The sequence below is a fragment of the Oryctolagus cuniculus genome, chromosome 8 (genome assembly GCF_964237555.1).
Source record: "Oryctolagus cuniculus chromosome 8, mOryCun1.1, whole genome shotgun sequence".
Taxonomy (NCBI): Eukaryota; Metazoa; Chordata; class Mammalia; order Lagomorpha; family Leporidae; genus Oryctolagus; species Oryctolagus cuniculus.
This window is the reverse complement of record NC_091439.1, coordinates 55496121-55510335: the sequence shown is the minus strand read 5'-3', so window position 1 is coordinate 55510335 and position 14215 is coordinate 55496121. Positions and strand designations below refer to the sequence as shown.

The following is a 14215-nucleotide window of genomic DNA, read 5'->3' as shown; positions in this document are numbered from 1 at the left end:
TTCTGGATTTGAATAATCAGGACTAAGAGGAACACCAAGAGTAGATAATGAGGAAACTGGAACATCCATGATGACTTGCCCCAGGGGGTTGTTACCGGTTAGTCACTGCTCAGCATCTCCTAAGATGAAAATCAAGGAATGATCCTTGGATGTCAACACTAGTGAATCTAACCAGCAGGAAGGAAGACTCGATTCTCTATGTACTTTAAGAACCAAACCACAAAACACAATACCTAGGGATTCTGAAATTCTGTGTTGTTTAAAACACAACGGACTAACAGGGATTTCATTTCATCAACCAAAGTTTCACAACCAATGATATGGCAACCATTGTGGATACTGTGCAGAAACAATACCCCTCTCCTCTCCGACCTAAAAATGGTCTAAAATCATCATAATCCAAATGATTTCAATATTTCAAAATCTAATTTAGAAGTACAAAGAACCTGTATTGAGTTACTCAGAACCTTATTGTTTTATACCTGCAACAAATATACTTAGGGAATAATGCTTCCTTCTCAAACTTTCGGTGCCATCCTCTGATCTAGTTGCCTCTGATGATAAACAGAGTCCCCATATTCCTGGCTAATGTAATAATATGACTGGGATATGTGAAGTTTACATCATATATCTCCCCATATAGCCGCATTCGTTAAGACAACATAACAATATATTCCTAAGGAACTTTTTCATAAAATTAGGGCAACACTGGATATCACAGAGGCAGAATTAGAATTCAGTGGGGCAATGACACTGATATACAACCATTTTGGGGTGTTTCCCAGTCAATGCTATCACTGCTGTGTTGGAGAACCTTCCATGTAAACTGAGATAAACTATCTTAGCAAATTATGGAAAACAGGAGTCAAAGCCTGTGAGCAGAAACTTCCTTTCTGGATGACTAGATCCATTTTCTCAGCTCCTATCCACCAAGTAGAACTATAAACCCAGAAAATAACACAAGAAACCTGGAAATTAACACAGTCACTGGGCATCGTAATTGCCCACCCGACAGATGACGACTCACCTGCCGATTCACCCATCCTGGCATGACAATTCATCCAGGTAGGCTCATTCCTTCTGGAACCATATGTGATACCTCCGAGCACATACACATTTTACGATATACAATTTAAAACCTATTTAGAACATGTGTTATGAAATTTATAATATATAATACAAATTGAATATACAGCATTCAATTTATAACATACAATATAATACACAATTTATTCTTCCTTTCCCCTGGCTCCTGAAAGCCCGAGTGTCCCCTGCCTGTGGCCAGGGCCGGCATATGATACTCACAAACATTTCAAGAAGACTCACCAGGCGAGGAGGGACGAACCTGAGGGTCCTGTTGAATCTACTGCCACTCTTCCGACACCAGCAGCCCGGCCCTTCCTGCAGGTGTTGCTCTTGGCTGCTCACCTCCTTGTTCGAAGGCTTAGCGTCAGTGCTCAGCACATGTTCCAACAAAAAACTCCACGACGCTGGATGCCAAGAAGAGAAAAGGGAAACAGCAACACTGAGCACTCTTTTTATAAATTCGGTATTCGACAGCATGTGTCAATTCTGATTGGATTTCCTTCAGGCGCCAACCAATCAGAAAACAAAGACCAAGCCCACACAGGCTTGCACATGGGATGTGGCTCCAGGCTTCTCCGGAGCTCCTGCCATCTGTACCAAGTAGACAGCAAGGCCAGGCTCCAGTGCGGTGGGGCCGCAGGTCAGTTGTTTGCTTCACTTTTGTCATGGAATTTATTCCACCATTCGATTTAAAATTTGACAGAGTTTTTCTCTTTAGCTACAGTACATACCCCTCTGATTTTCTCCCTAGAGTGTTCAAATAAAGTGAAACTGCTTTTATAGGACTCATGCATTGGGAGTGGTTTTTGTTTTTCAACGACTGGATTACAGAAAGAAAACAAGTATGGGATGCTGGCATTACAGGTGGTGGCTTAACCCACTGCACAACACTAGCCCCTACCCACAGGAATTTAGAGGCCCAACGATTTAGAAAAATACTGTCTCACATGTGGAAGGAATGCAAATGTATAGTTTCGGTAAGTCTGAATGACTTTTATTGCAGAAAACAAGAAAACACAAAGATATTTCAACTAGATGATGAGGAGTCTGATATACAACAAATGATTCATTTAGCAGTACCGTTACCACTGCGGGATCTTTTCCTCTAACTACTGGTTTAGACACTTGAATTAAATTTGTGGCCAGCCTTGGAAAGCTGGAAATCTTGATGCCAAGCAGAAGTGAGATGAAATTTAAAACAGAGGCATACCGGCTAGAACCACAGCCTAGACCTAATTCTAGTGTTTACCCTTGGCGATAGTTGGAAATCACAAACTCTGTAAATAAGAAAACACCATCTCCACCTCCAGATTCCACGTTAAGCACCATGTGCACTGACCAACAATGCTTTCCTCCCTCCTGCTTAGTAAAAATATAATAAAAATAAGTCTATGATTGCTGCACTAATTGTAAGATACCTCTGCTTAAAGATACACCATGAAATAAAATATTTCAAGGTTTTATAATAACTCTAAGAGGTATCTAACTCAGAGAAAGTCCCCGGAGGCAAGGTTAGGCCAGTTCTAGTCTCTAGAAAAGTGGGCAATCCCCCAGGGCCCCAACTGTTCCCCCCGAGGTGACTCAAAAACGCGTGCTTGAGCAATATTGAAAAGTCACAAGGTGAGGGACTGTGTACTAACAGAACCCTACCAGCCATCCAAATGAAGGGAGAACCATCAAGCAGACATTGTGCAGATACCACACCACCTGTGGGTAAGGCCTCCCCAGTGTGCACAGCACTAGCCCTGGAAATGCCAGTCACAGGGCGAAACAATGCCCACAGGGGCTGTGCCATGTGACGACTCTCCCAGTAATAACATCTCTACCCAACAGCTCTCGAGTAGCTCAGGAGCGTAGCAGTTACATCTTGAAAAAACTAGCAGATGTGACTTTTACACAGTTCAAGAATATCTGCCAGCGCCGCAGCTCACTAGGCTAATCCTCCGCCTTGCAGCGCCGGCACACAGGGTTCTAGTCCCAGTCGGGGCGCCGGATTCTGTCCCGGTTGCCCCCCCTCCAGGCCAGCTCTCTGCTGTGGCCCGAGAAGGCAGTGGAGGATGGCCCAAGTGCTTGGGCCCTGCACCCCATGGGAGACCAGGAGAAGCACCTGGCTCCTACCTTCGGATCATCGCGGTGCGCCGGCCACGGCAGTCATTGGAGGGTGAAACAACGGCAAAAAAGGAAGACCTTTCTCTCTGTCTCTCTCTCTCACTGTCCACTCTGCCTGTCAGAAAAAAAAAAAAAAAAAAGAATATCTACTAGCTCACTTCACACAAGTCAGTATGTGTCATTTCTGATGAACACTTTATCAGCAAACTTCAACAAGAATTTCAGTCAAGATCTTAGGTCACTGAGTACTGTGGGTCTGCAAGATTCTTCTTCTTTCTACTTGAGGCTTTCCTTGAATGGTTAAAGGTTCTTTAAAAAAAAAAAAAAACATTTTATTTATTTTAAAGGCAGAGTTACAGAAAGAGAGGGAGAGCAAGAGCAAGAGAGGTCTTCCATACACTAGTTCACTCTCCAAACTCCCCAGGCCAGTTTTCCTGCACACACATTACAGTTCAGAACAACCCAGAGAAGAGGGGCCCGGAGTCAAGGCCGCTTCTCACGGCCGCGGCCAAGACTGCTTCCAGCCAGGGCCAGGAAACCCCTAAAACGGAACCCGGGCCGTGGGAAAAGTTCTTCCTCTCCCAACCCCCGCCTCCACCCGCCCACCGGGACTCCTGTCACACTCGCCCTCCCTTTACGCTGCCCCACACGCCTTTCTTCCCCTTTCTTCCACACCACCCCACCTTCACGCCACCTTTTCCTTCTCCCCCCTTCCTCTCTCCTCCCGAATCTCCCTTGGTCGCTTCTCTCCTCCTTCTCTCCCTTCCACCCCTCACATGCACACCCCTTGCCCGCTATCTGCACCCCAGGCTCCACCTACCCCGCGACAGGAAGGCCATCGCGCCAAACTCACCAACGAAAGAGCGTTTCTGCTCCTCTGGAACAGGAACCAAGTCCCGAGGGGTAGTCTTCCGGAAGCTGCCGAAGAAGAGGACCGCGCCTACAAATTTCCAGAAATGCAAGGTAACTGCTGCGGCTGTCTCGGGCCGCAGCCTCTCTGAGCCCGGCCTGAGCCTGGCCTGACCCGGGGGGACGCTGGGTCTCCCGCAGGCTCTGCTGGCAGCGTCCAGGACGGCTCCCGCAGGCTTGCACCGACTCTCCGGCAGGAGCGGACGGGACGCTGCGAGGACTCCTACCTGAGCACCGCGGGACACAAGGGGCACTTCCGGGTCACAGCGCCGGGCGCAGGCGCACTCCCCACGGGCGGCCGCCGTGGCGCCACGGGACGCACCTGCGCGCTGCCTGCCGTGTCCAGCGTCCGACGCCCCAGGGCCGCTTGCAGTGCGGCCTCTCCAGGCTGTGACCCAGGGACCACGCCTCCCTGCCTCCTGGGCAACCTGAATGGAGGTCAAGCCTCCTGGCTTCTGCCTGGCCCGGCGCTGGCCGTTGAAGCCGCTTGGGGAGAGAAGCAGAGCATGGGGCATCGCGAGCACTCTTGCCTCTTGCTCTCGCTCAAGGATCGTCCATCTGGGGGTTCAACCCCCAGGTGGCTACTAAGGCCGGGGTTGGGCCAGGCCGAAGCAGAAGCCAGGGACTGTATCCGGTGCTCCACTCCAGGTTCAGGGGCCTAAGTCCTTGGGCCGCTCCCTCTGCTTTCCCAGGCATGTTAGCAGACAGCTGGATCCCACGGGGAAAGGCTCCCAGGAGGGGCCGGCACTGTGGGGGAGCGGGTAAAGCCACCGCCCGCAGCGCCCGCATCTAATGAAAATTTATTGATTCATCTATATAACTAACTAAATGCAATATCACTACACTCCCCTAAGAAGTAAATTCAGTATATACTATATACAAAAAAAAAAAAAAAAAGTAGTCCACACCAAAAATTAAAAAAACAACCAAACCATATTGTCAAGCAAAATATTTTTAATTAATAGGCTGATCATAAATAAATCCACATAAAAGATTTAGCAGAATTACAAAGAGTTTGTGTCTCATTTGTGGACTCAATGCAGAATATGCATTGGTCAATCTCATTCTCTAACCGTGACAAAAAGAGATGTCATCCAACAACCCAGAGCAGTATAAGCAATTCCTATTCTGTAGCTACATTTTTACACTTTCTTTACAAATGTAACAGTTATGTACATTATACATATATATATATATATGTTTTTCTATAGTTCGTGTTCTGAAACTATTGTTTTTACAGGGAAAATGCTGAATTTATTTAATGAATATGAATCATTCCTTGTTAAAAAGTAATTCATATAAACAAATAACATGGTACCTGCTGCCTTTTTGGAATCTTTTGTCAGAGTTCACGTCCAAAAATGTTATATTAATAGTAAGACAAAAGAATTTATCTAATTTTATATTAGGACATATCATTCCACACAGTTGCATCAATTTGCCCGCTTGTAACAAACAGAACACTACACTGCTGCACTACTGGAAATGTGTAGAAACCAATTCAAAATATAGTGGGCGAAACGGCGTCATCCCTACCATCATTTCAGGCTGAAGAAAATCTGTCAAGTTCTCTTTTTGCCTTTATCTTTTGTCACAACCTCAGAGTCCAGTGCATTGAATCGTGTAACAGCAAGCTCCTGCATTCCACATTTCTTGTGTGCTTCGCCAACAGATAATGCTTTACCTAGATAATAAAGCTTTTTCTTCTTATTCCATTTTATTCTACTTCACTTACAAATTTGCTGCTGAATGTGAAGCAAAAATTCATAATAAGAGAATGCAGCTTCTGTCCGGTCTTCAATCAAATGCTGAAAAAATTCTGTTTTGGCAGGACTCTCATCTCTGAAACAGAAAAGGACATTTGTCTAAAAATGCATGTTGTTAAAAAGAATAATTATTCATTAAAAAGGCTGTTAATAAGTAGAGACTATAGAAAAATGGAACACAGGAGATATTAATCAAGGAGCAATATTCTACCACCAGAATCTATTTTGACATTATTTAAAGTATGCTTAAAAGACATGTTATTTCACACATATTGCACAGGAAGAGATAACTTCATAATTCAGTCACATAAGTTCTTACTTCACCACATGAAGAACTGGGCTTAGTGGTCTGCTGTCTCTTAGCCAAGTTATAAAAGATCTGGTTCTTTCTGATGAAAGCGTATCTAGTTCTGGAAGATGTGTCTGGAAAAAAAATATAATTAGGAAACTATTTCCTATTCAGTACTCATCACCAATATTAAAACTAAATCTTAGTTTTCAGTACCACCAACTGCAGCACTCTATTCCCCAGCCCCAAGAGTAGCAATCAAATAAATGAAATTTAAATTGTTGACAAATCTGTTTATATGAGCATACTTTGAATTTAATTAGCTTACTGATAAGCTGACCTTGAAAAAGAAAAAAAAAACCTTATAATTTTTATGTACTTATGAAAAGAAAACACTTTTAGGTCTTTCTAAAATAGCCTTGCATATAGTTTCAAAACACTTATTGGAATATAAATAAAATTAAAATTACAATTAATTGTATTTGTAATCCTTGTCAATAGGAAAAAATGTCTATTTTCATGGGATTTTTTCAACTATTTTTTAAAAATACACATTTAAAAATCACATACACAAGCATATTTTTGGAAAAAAAAAAAAAAACAGCGACCAGAAAAGGGGGATGGGGCCAGCATTGTAGTGCAGCAGTTAAGCTGTACTCACAAGGCCACCACACCATTATCAGCGTTCTAATATCACCTGCTCCTCTTCCAATCCAGCTTCCTGGTAATGTGCCTGAGAAGTCAGCTGCAGATGGTCCAAGTGCTTGAGTCTCAGCCACCCAAAGGGAGACCCAGATGGAGTCAGAGACTTAGCTTTGGCTTAGTCCAGTACCAGCTACTGAAGCCATTTGGGAATGAGCCAGCAAATGGAAGATCTCTCTCTCTGTTTCCCCCAACCCCTGTTCCCCTCTCTCTGTCACTTTGCCTTTCAAATAAATAAATCTTTGCCTCCTTCAAGGTGTACTTCAAATATTTTGTGGAAGAATGGAATGAAAATACTTAAGTTTATTATGGTGAAAAGTTTTAAAATCCATGAATATGAGAGGGCTTCAAAAAAAGTTCATGAAAATGCCTACTATGAAAAAAAACCTGCAGGAGTTTCAAATGGTTTTACTCCAAAACATATTTACCTGTACATCTCATCTTCCATGAACTTTCTGAAGGAGCCCCATACAAATGGGATCATACTATGCACTCTTGTCTCACGTCAGACTGTAATCTTTTTCTTAAGTGCATAAATATTACTACTGTAATTCTATGGGCACCCATACATGCATCTATGAAAACAGCTATGGGATACATTGCTAGGAGTAAAAAAATTAACTGTGTCACAGCATTTGATTTTGAATTTTAACACTGTTAAATGGCACTTCCGAAAGGTTCGCATAAATGGACACTACAGTGACTGGTGCCTTGTACCCTCTATGTGATTGCCCATCACCAAATTTTAAACTCTATCAATCTGGTATATGAAAGAAATGCTCTGTGGTTATTTTATCTCGTTTTCCTCAACTATGAGTGAGGCTGATCTTATTCTACATGGCCAATACTATGTTCTCCTAAGGACGACATGTTCAAATCCTCTGTCCATTTTTCTTCTTTTTCCCTTAGGGATCACAGGGTGTCTTTTTCTTAGAGATCTGTAATGTACTTATATATTTATTTATTTATTTTTATTATTATTTTTTTTGACAGGCAGAGTGGACAGTGAGAGAGAGAGACAGAGAGAAAGGTCTTCCTTTGCCGTTGGTTCACCCTCCAATGGCCGCCACGGCCAGCGCACTGCGGCCGGCGCACTGCGCTGATCCGATGGCAGGAGCCAGGTACTTATCCTGGTCTCCCATGGGGTGCAGGGCCCAAGCACTTGGGCCATCCTCCACTGCACTCCCGGGCCACAGCAGAGAGCTGGCCTGGAAGAGGGGCAACAGGGACAGAATCCGGCGCCCCGACCGGGGCTAGAACCCGGTGTGCCGGCGCCGCAAGGCAGAGGATTAGCCTAGTGAGCCACGGCGCCGGCCATCTGTTGAGTCTTAATAAGGAACTCTGGTATTCACTTGCCAAGTTAGAAACAAACAACTAAGATTACATCGAATTTATATTAACTTTGGGAAAAAGAGAAAGTCTACAATATACAAGAATAAGATAGGTCTTTTTTTGCAATTAATTGAATATGTAGAACTGCTTTCAGAATCATATTTCTTTGGTATTAGTTAACACATATTTGGTAAAAGGCAACTTGAAAAGCTGTAATAAAAACAATCTAAGTCAAAAACTATGGTTGCTTTCCTCTTTTCCTGGGGCTGGCGCTGTGGTGCAGAGGGTTAACGCCCTGGCCTGAAGCGCCGGCATCCCATATGGGCGCTGGTTCGAGACCCAGCTGTTCCACTTGGGCCCCTGCACCTGCGTGGGAGACCCAGAAGAAGCTCCTGGCTCCTAGCTTCAGATCTGCGCAGCTCCAGCTTTTGTAGCCAACTGAGGAGTGAACCAGCAGATGGAAGACCTCTCTCTCTGCCTCTCCTCTCTCTGTGTAACTGACTTTCAAACAAATAAGTAAATCTTAAAAACAAAAAAAAAAGAACATTAAGCATTTGCCTTAAAATGTAAACTGAACATGGATTTCAAATTTTTTGCAACAAAATAAACTCCTAATTTAAAAAAACCCCTATGATTGTTGGAAAACAATTTGATGGTTCATCACAAAGTTAAATGTAGGGTTACCTCACGCCCTAGCAACTCCACTACTGGCTACAAAACCAAGAGAATTTAAAATACATATATATTCGCACAAAAACTTACGTGGTAGCAATAGTCACAACAGCCCCAAAGCAGAAACAAATGAACATGTCCATAAAAGGATAAACAATAACCAAAATGTGTTATATCCATAAAATAGACTATTTTCAGTCATAAAAATGAATAAAGTAGTAATATGCACGTACTTCAAAAAAGTGTGGAAAATAAAACTGAAAGATTTGTCTGGGAAGGCAGCATATGATGGCCCAAGTACTTGGGCCTCTACCAGCAATGTAGGAGACCCAGATGGAGTTCCTGGTTCCTGGCTTTAGCATGTCCCAGCCCAGGCTGATGTGGCCATTTTGGAAGTGAATCAGAGGATGGAAAATCTCTCTCTCTACCTTTCAAATAAATAAATATTAGGGGAAAAAATGGAGCTGGCGCAGCAGCATAGCAGGTAAAGCTGCTGCCTGCAGTGCTGGCATCCCATACGGGCACCAGTTCCAGGACCCAGCTGCTCCATTTTCAATCCAGCTTTCTGCTATAGCCTAGGAAAGCAGTAGAAGATGGCTCAATTGCTTGAGCCCCTGCACCAATGTGGAAGACCTGGAAGAAGCTCCTGGCTCCTGGCTTTGGATCAGCTCAGCTCCAGCCATTGGGGCCATTTGGGGAGTGAACCAGTGGATGGAAGATCTCTCTCTCTCTCTCTCTCTGTAACTCTGCCTATCAAAAAAATAAATCTTAAAAAAAAAAAGAGGAAGAGAGTGAGGAGGAAGAGAGAGACATGGGAAGTGAAAGTAGCAAAACAAATAGCCACATATCGTATGTCTTCATTTATATGCCATGCCCAATGAGCAAATCTGTAGATAGAAAGTAGAAAAGAATTTCCAGGGCAAGAGGGAGCAGGGAGGATTGGGAGATACGGGGTTTCTTTACTGGGGTGATAGAAGTGTTCTGAAATCAATATAGTGGTGAGAACTGTGTAACTGTATAAATACACTGAGAAACAAAACAAAAACACTGAATTGCACACTTTTAAAAAAGATAACATAGTGAACCTTACACAAATCTTATGTTAATAAAAAGAACTAAAACGTGCAAACAAAAAGTTAAAGTATAAAAATCCACTGACCATTTTCTGTGGAATTGATGCAAAATTAGGGCACCCCAGTACATCCTCTATGAAGTTATTTTCACAGCCTTTTCCAATCCAAATGTAAAAAACCTACAAACAAGAAAACAAAGTATCAAAAATCCCTAATATTTAAGAAAACCATCAACAGCTAATTTTCCCAAACTAACTAATCATGCATAAGAGAAGTATACAATCTCAAAGTAGGCACAACATAAAAGTAACATGGAAACTGTACTTAGTTCATTGTGAATGTACATCCAAGGATCTAGAGTGGTTTCTATTGCTTTTGCTTCAATTTTAAGGATTCCCAGAAAATTTATAACTTCCTCCTCCCCCACTATGAATGCAATGCTTTAATCAAGAGGAGTGACTCACTCTATTTCCCACTCATTCTTTCAATTATTGCAGCCCATTCTTGTGTGGTGATGCAAATCCTTTGGCTGCTCTATCTCGAAGCCATCTTGACCACTCCGACACCCTGTATCACTACCTGTGCCCTGTGACTTGTCCTAAACTCCTCAACTTCCATCATTAACAGGACTCTCTCATTCAAGTTATAATCTCTTGAAGTTCCTGTGAATTTTATGGCTCTACATGGTAACAACCTTGAAGACAGGAATATAACTTTGTAACACTTCTCTGCACCAAGTACATGTAATCCAGGACTCTGAGTACTCCATTTTAATGAGATTTATTTATTTATGATAATAATATGATGTGCATCTGGGAAAATCTAAAGTTAAATAATCTCTTGTGCCAGTTACTAACTTAGTGCCTCTCAATTCCTAATCCAACTTTCACGGTCAGCTCTGTGGTCACAGAGCTGGATTTTATGTTTCTCTTTTTGCCAGGTGGAACAGTGTTGAGCTTTGTTAATAGGGTGCTTACAGAGCCACAGTCCATGAGGAAAGCACCTTCTCTTGTCAGCTTCTCTGCAGACAGTTTTTGAAGAGGTGGCTGAGGTACAACCCTGTCATTAACATGAATTGCACCCTGAAAGAAAAATAACAATGTGAATGTGCTTATATTACTATCAACAGTTTGTGTGCTAATGTCCACTAACTCTCTTTATTAAATATGGGAACATGCTACTTGAGAACTTGATGGTATGCAAAAATAATAATTATACATTACCACATTGGCTCAAACATACTCAACCTAAAAAGGTAAAAGCATGAGTATATAAAATGATCTGTTATTTATTTCCTTCTTTTTTGGGTACAATGTATCCCCTTTTGGATAAGTAGTAATATAATTGCTGAAATAGAAATATGAATGATACTCTGCTGCATATCAAATTGCTTCTTACATTTATCTAGTAACAAAAGGCTATGTTTGAAGTTAATACTAATTTCAAATATAGTTGTTTTGTTTTGTTTTGTTTTGACAGGCAGAGTGGACAGTGAGAGAGAGAGACAGAGAGAAAGGTCTTCCTTTTGCCGTTGGTTCACCCTCCAATGGCCGCCGCTGGTTCACCCTCCAATGGCCGCCGCGGCCGGCGCGCTGAGGCCGGCGCACTGCGCTGATCCGATGGCAGGAGCCAGGTGCTTCCCCTGGTCTCCCATACGGGTGCAGGGCCCAAGTATTTGGGCCATCCTCCACTGCACTCCCTGGCCATAGCAGAGAGCTGGCCTGGAACAGGGGCAACCGGGACAGAATCTGGCGCCCCGACCGGGACTAGAACCCGGTGTGCCGGCGCCGCAAGGCAGAGGATTAGCCTAGTGAGCCGCGGCACCAGCCAAGAATATAGTTTTAACCCAAGGAAGAAAAGACACTACATGTTTGTACCTGAAAAGTATTGTTGGATACTGGATTTTTTACTTTAAAATCAAAATGACAATTTGATGTCAGACAGTCATTATCTACAAAATATAAATGGAAATTAACACTCTACAACTTAGGTGTGTAGTAAGTATTAAAACCAAACCCACAAAATAAATTATTTCCCATATGAAACTAATTTTGAAACCTCAGTAACTATTGATATTACCAGAGAGTGTTATCAGCCAATCAGATCCATAGCTAGTGTCCTTACTTAATACATTACTACCGTGGAGGGGACAGGAATAGAAAAAACTATTGAAAATAAATTATTATTACCTTTGCTGTAAAACAGAGATACTCGAACACGTTCAAATTTTTCAAATGCACACTGAAATGCATACCTCATCTGTCAATCTGTCTATCCTGTATAAGTTGGGATGAATCATTTTCATTAGATGAACAAGTGGCTGAGACTTTATCTGACACATGGCATATACACGATCATCTAGGCGTGTGCTTGTACCCGTTCTAAAGGCTTTCTGCAAGGAAAAAGACATGTTTTCAAGTAAAACAAAAACATAGTGGGAAAATATTAAAATAAGTACCATTAATCATGGGAAAAGCATGTCCTTCACATCAGACAGACTTGGATTCTATTCTTAGCTCTGACATCATCAGAAGAACAAGATAATAATGCTCACATCTCTAGGCGGCTGTAAGGATTAACTAAGAGTATCTATTAACAGAGCCTGAGACAAAAGAAGGATGTTCTGTAAATGTTAGATCCTTTCCTTAGGGCCTCTCTCCAGAAGCAAATGGCACAAGTGGGTTATGACGGCTCACTTGGCTAATCCTCCACCCGTGGCGCTGGCACCCCGGGTTCTAGTCCTGGTTGGTGCGCCGGTTACTAGTCCCGGTTGCTCCTCTTCCAGTCCAGCTCTCTGCTGTGGCCCGGGAGGGCAGCGGAGGATGGCCCAAGTGCTTGGATCCCTGCACCCATATGGGAGACCGGGAGGAAGCACCTGGCTCCTGGCTTTGGATCGGCACAGCACCGGCTGTAGCGGCACGGCCATTAGGGGAGTGAACCAACGGAAGGAAAACCTTTCTCTCTGTCTCCCTCTCACTGTCTATAACTAACTCACTCTCTCTCTCTCTCACTGTCTAACTCTGCCTGTCAAAAAATAAAAAAATAAAACAACACAAGTGCGTATGACCATAACATTATTCAAACTGCTCACACATGTTAAAGAGGCAGAGGATATGGTTTCACAAGGTCACTGTATACCCATATACAATCATTTTCCACTGAATTTTTTGGCTACTCTTCAAAACTTCCAATGCTAAAGTCCATTATCCTTTAGTATTAAAAAATAGCAATACAGATTTTATTTAACATATGTATCTGAGACAGAAAATCTTTATCAAATATAATAGAGCTACCTGTTTGAGAAGTGCCAAAACATAGAGTGGAAACAATTTGAGGGAGTTGGGTGCAATCAGTGCAGAGTGCTGAAAATTTGAAATAGTTGAGCCATATGCAGACAACGAATCCACTACCGCATTCACTAAGGCGTCTCTTGCATCTGACAGACTTGATGACACTGATCGATCCACAGCTGTAAAGGAATGAAAATGGACAAAGGTTTAAATATCACATTCCAATGAGCTCTGTAAAAGACAGAATATGCATTATTTAATAAGCATAATGTAGGTCATCTGCTCCCTCACTTGAAGTATTATTTTATTTATTTGAAAGTCAGAGTTACAGAGAGAGAGGAGAGGCAGAGAGAGAAAGAGGTCTTCCATTCCTGATTCACTCCCCAAATGACCACAATGGCCAAAGCTGAGCTGATCCAAAGCCAGGAGTCAGGAGCTTCTCCGACCTGGATGCAGCGGCCCAAGGGCTTGGGCCATCTTCTACTGCTTTCCCAGGCCATAGCAGAGAGCTGGATCAGAACAGGAGCAGCCAGGACTCGAACCGGCACCCATATGGGATGCCGGCGCTGCAGGCTGCAGCTTTAACCGCTGTGCCACAGTGCTGGCCCCATTTTTCTAAACCAAATCTGAGTAAATCTGAAAATCACAGTAAGTTTAGATTCTTTCGGAGTCTTTTTGTTTTAATCTGTTAAGCATAAAAGCACTTAGCCACTATTCATATTAAGGGTAGATTCACATACTTCTGAGAAAGCCCTGGGGATGTTTCTATTACTCAAATAGAAATCACATGTATAATAAATACATCATTCAACAATCACAATCCACGTACATTCTCCAACCTAAGTTATCCCTTGTGATTCTCTAAATTTTCTTTACAAAGCAATCCAGATCAACAAATAAAACATGAGAACATGGGGCTGACATTGTGGTATCACAAGGAAAGCCATCATTTGCAGTCCTGGCATTCTATATCAAAGTGCCAGTTCA

At 42.8% G+C, this 14215-nt stretch overlaps 2 protein-coding genes across 9 annotated transcripts in view; both read right to left on the bottom strand.

The window, feature by feature from the left end:
• The window catches only part of LOC127483279 (uncharacterized), a 49352-nt gene extending 44588 nt beyond the window's left edge, over positions 1-4764 (bottom strand). For both annotated transcript variants that reach the window (XM_070047770.1, XM_051820124.2), the window contains exons 1-2: positions 4049-4764; positions 1327-1490 (exon numbers count right to left, since the gene is read on the bottom strand). In XM_070047770.1, coding sequence (XP_069903871.1) covers positions 1327-1490; positions 4049-4619 — 735 coding nt within the window. In that variant the 5' untranslated portion in view covers positions 4620-4764. The remainder of the gene's footprint in view (positions 1-1326; positions 1491-4048) is intronic.
• A 276-nt stretch (positions 4765-5040) lies between these two features.
• The window catches only part of SEC24B (SEC24 homolog B, COPII coat complex component), a 97172-nt gene continuing 87997 nt past the window's right edge, over positions 5041-14215 (bottom strand). For all 7 annotated transcript variants that reach the window (XR_011378310.1, XM_051820101.2, XM_051820099.2 and 4 more), the window contains 6 exons: positions 13232-13407; positions 12193-12330; positions 10916-11020; positions 10025-10117; positions 6190-6293; positions 5041-5946 (listed from right to left, as the gene is read on the bottom strand). Coding sequence is in view for 6 of the 7 variants with exons in the window: in XM_051820101.2 (XP_051676061.2) it covers positions 5832-5946; positions 6190-6293; positions 10025-10117; positions 10916-11020; positions 12193-12330; positions 13232-13407 (731 nt within the window). In the remaining variant the exon portion in view is untranslated. The remainder of the gene's footprint in view (positions 5947-6189; positions 6294-10024; positions 10118-10915; positions 11021-12192; positions 12331-13231; positions 13408-14215) is intronic.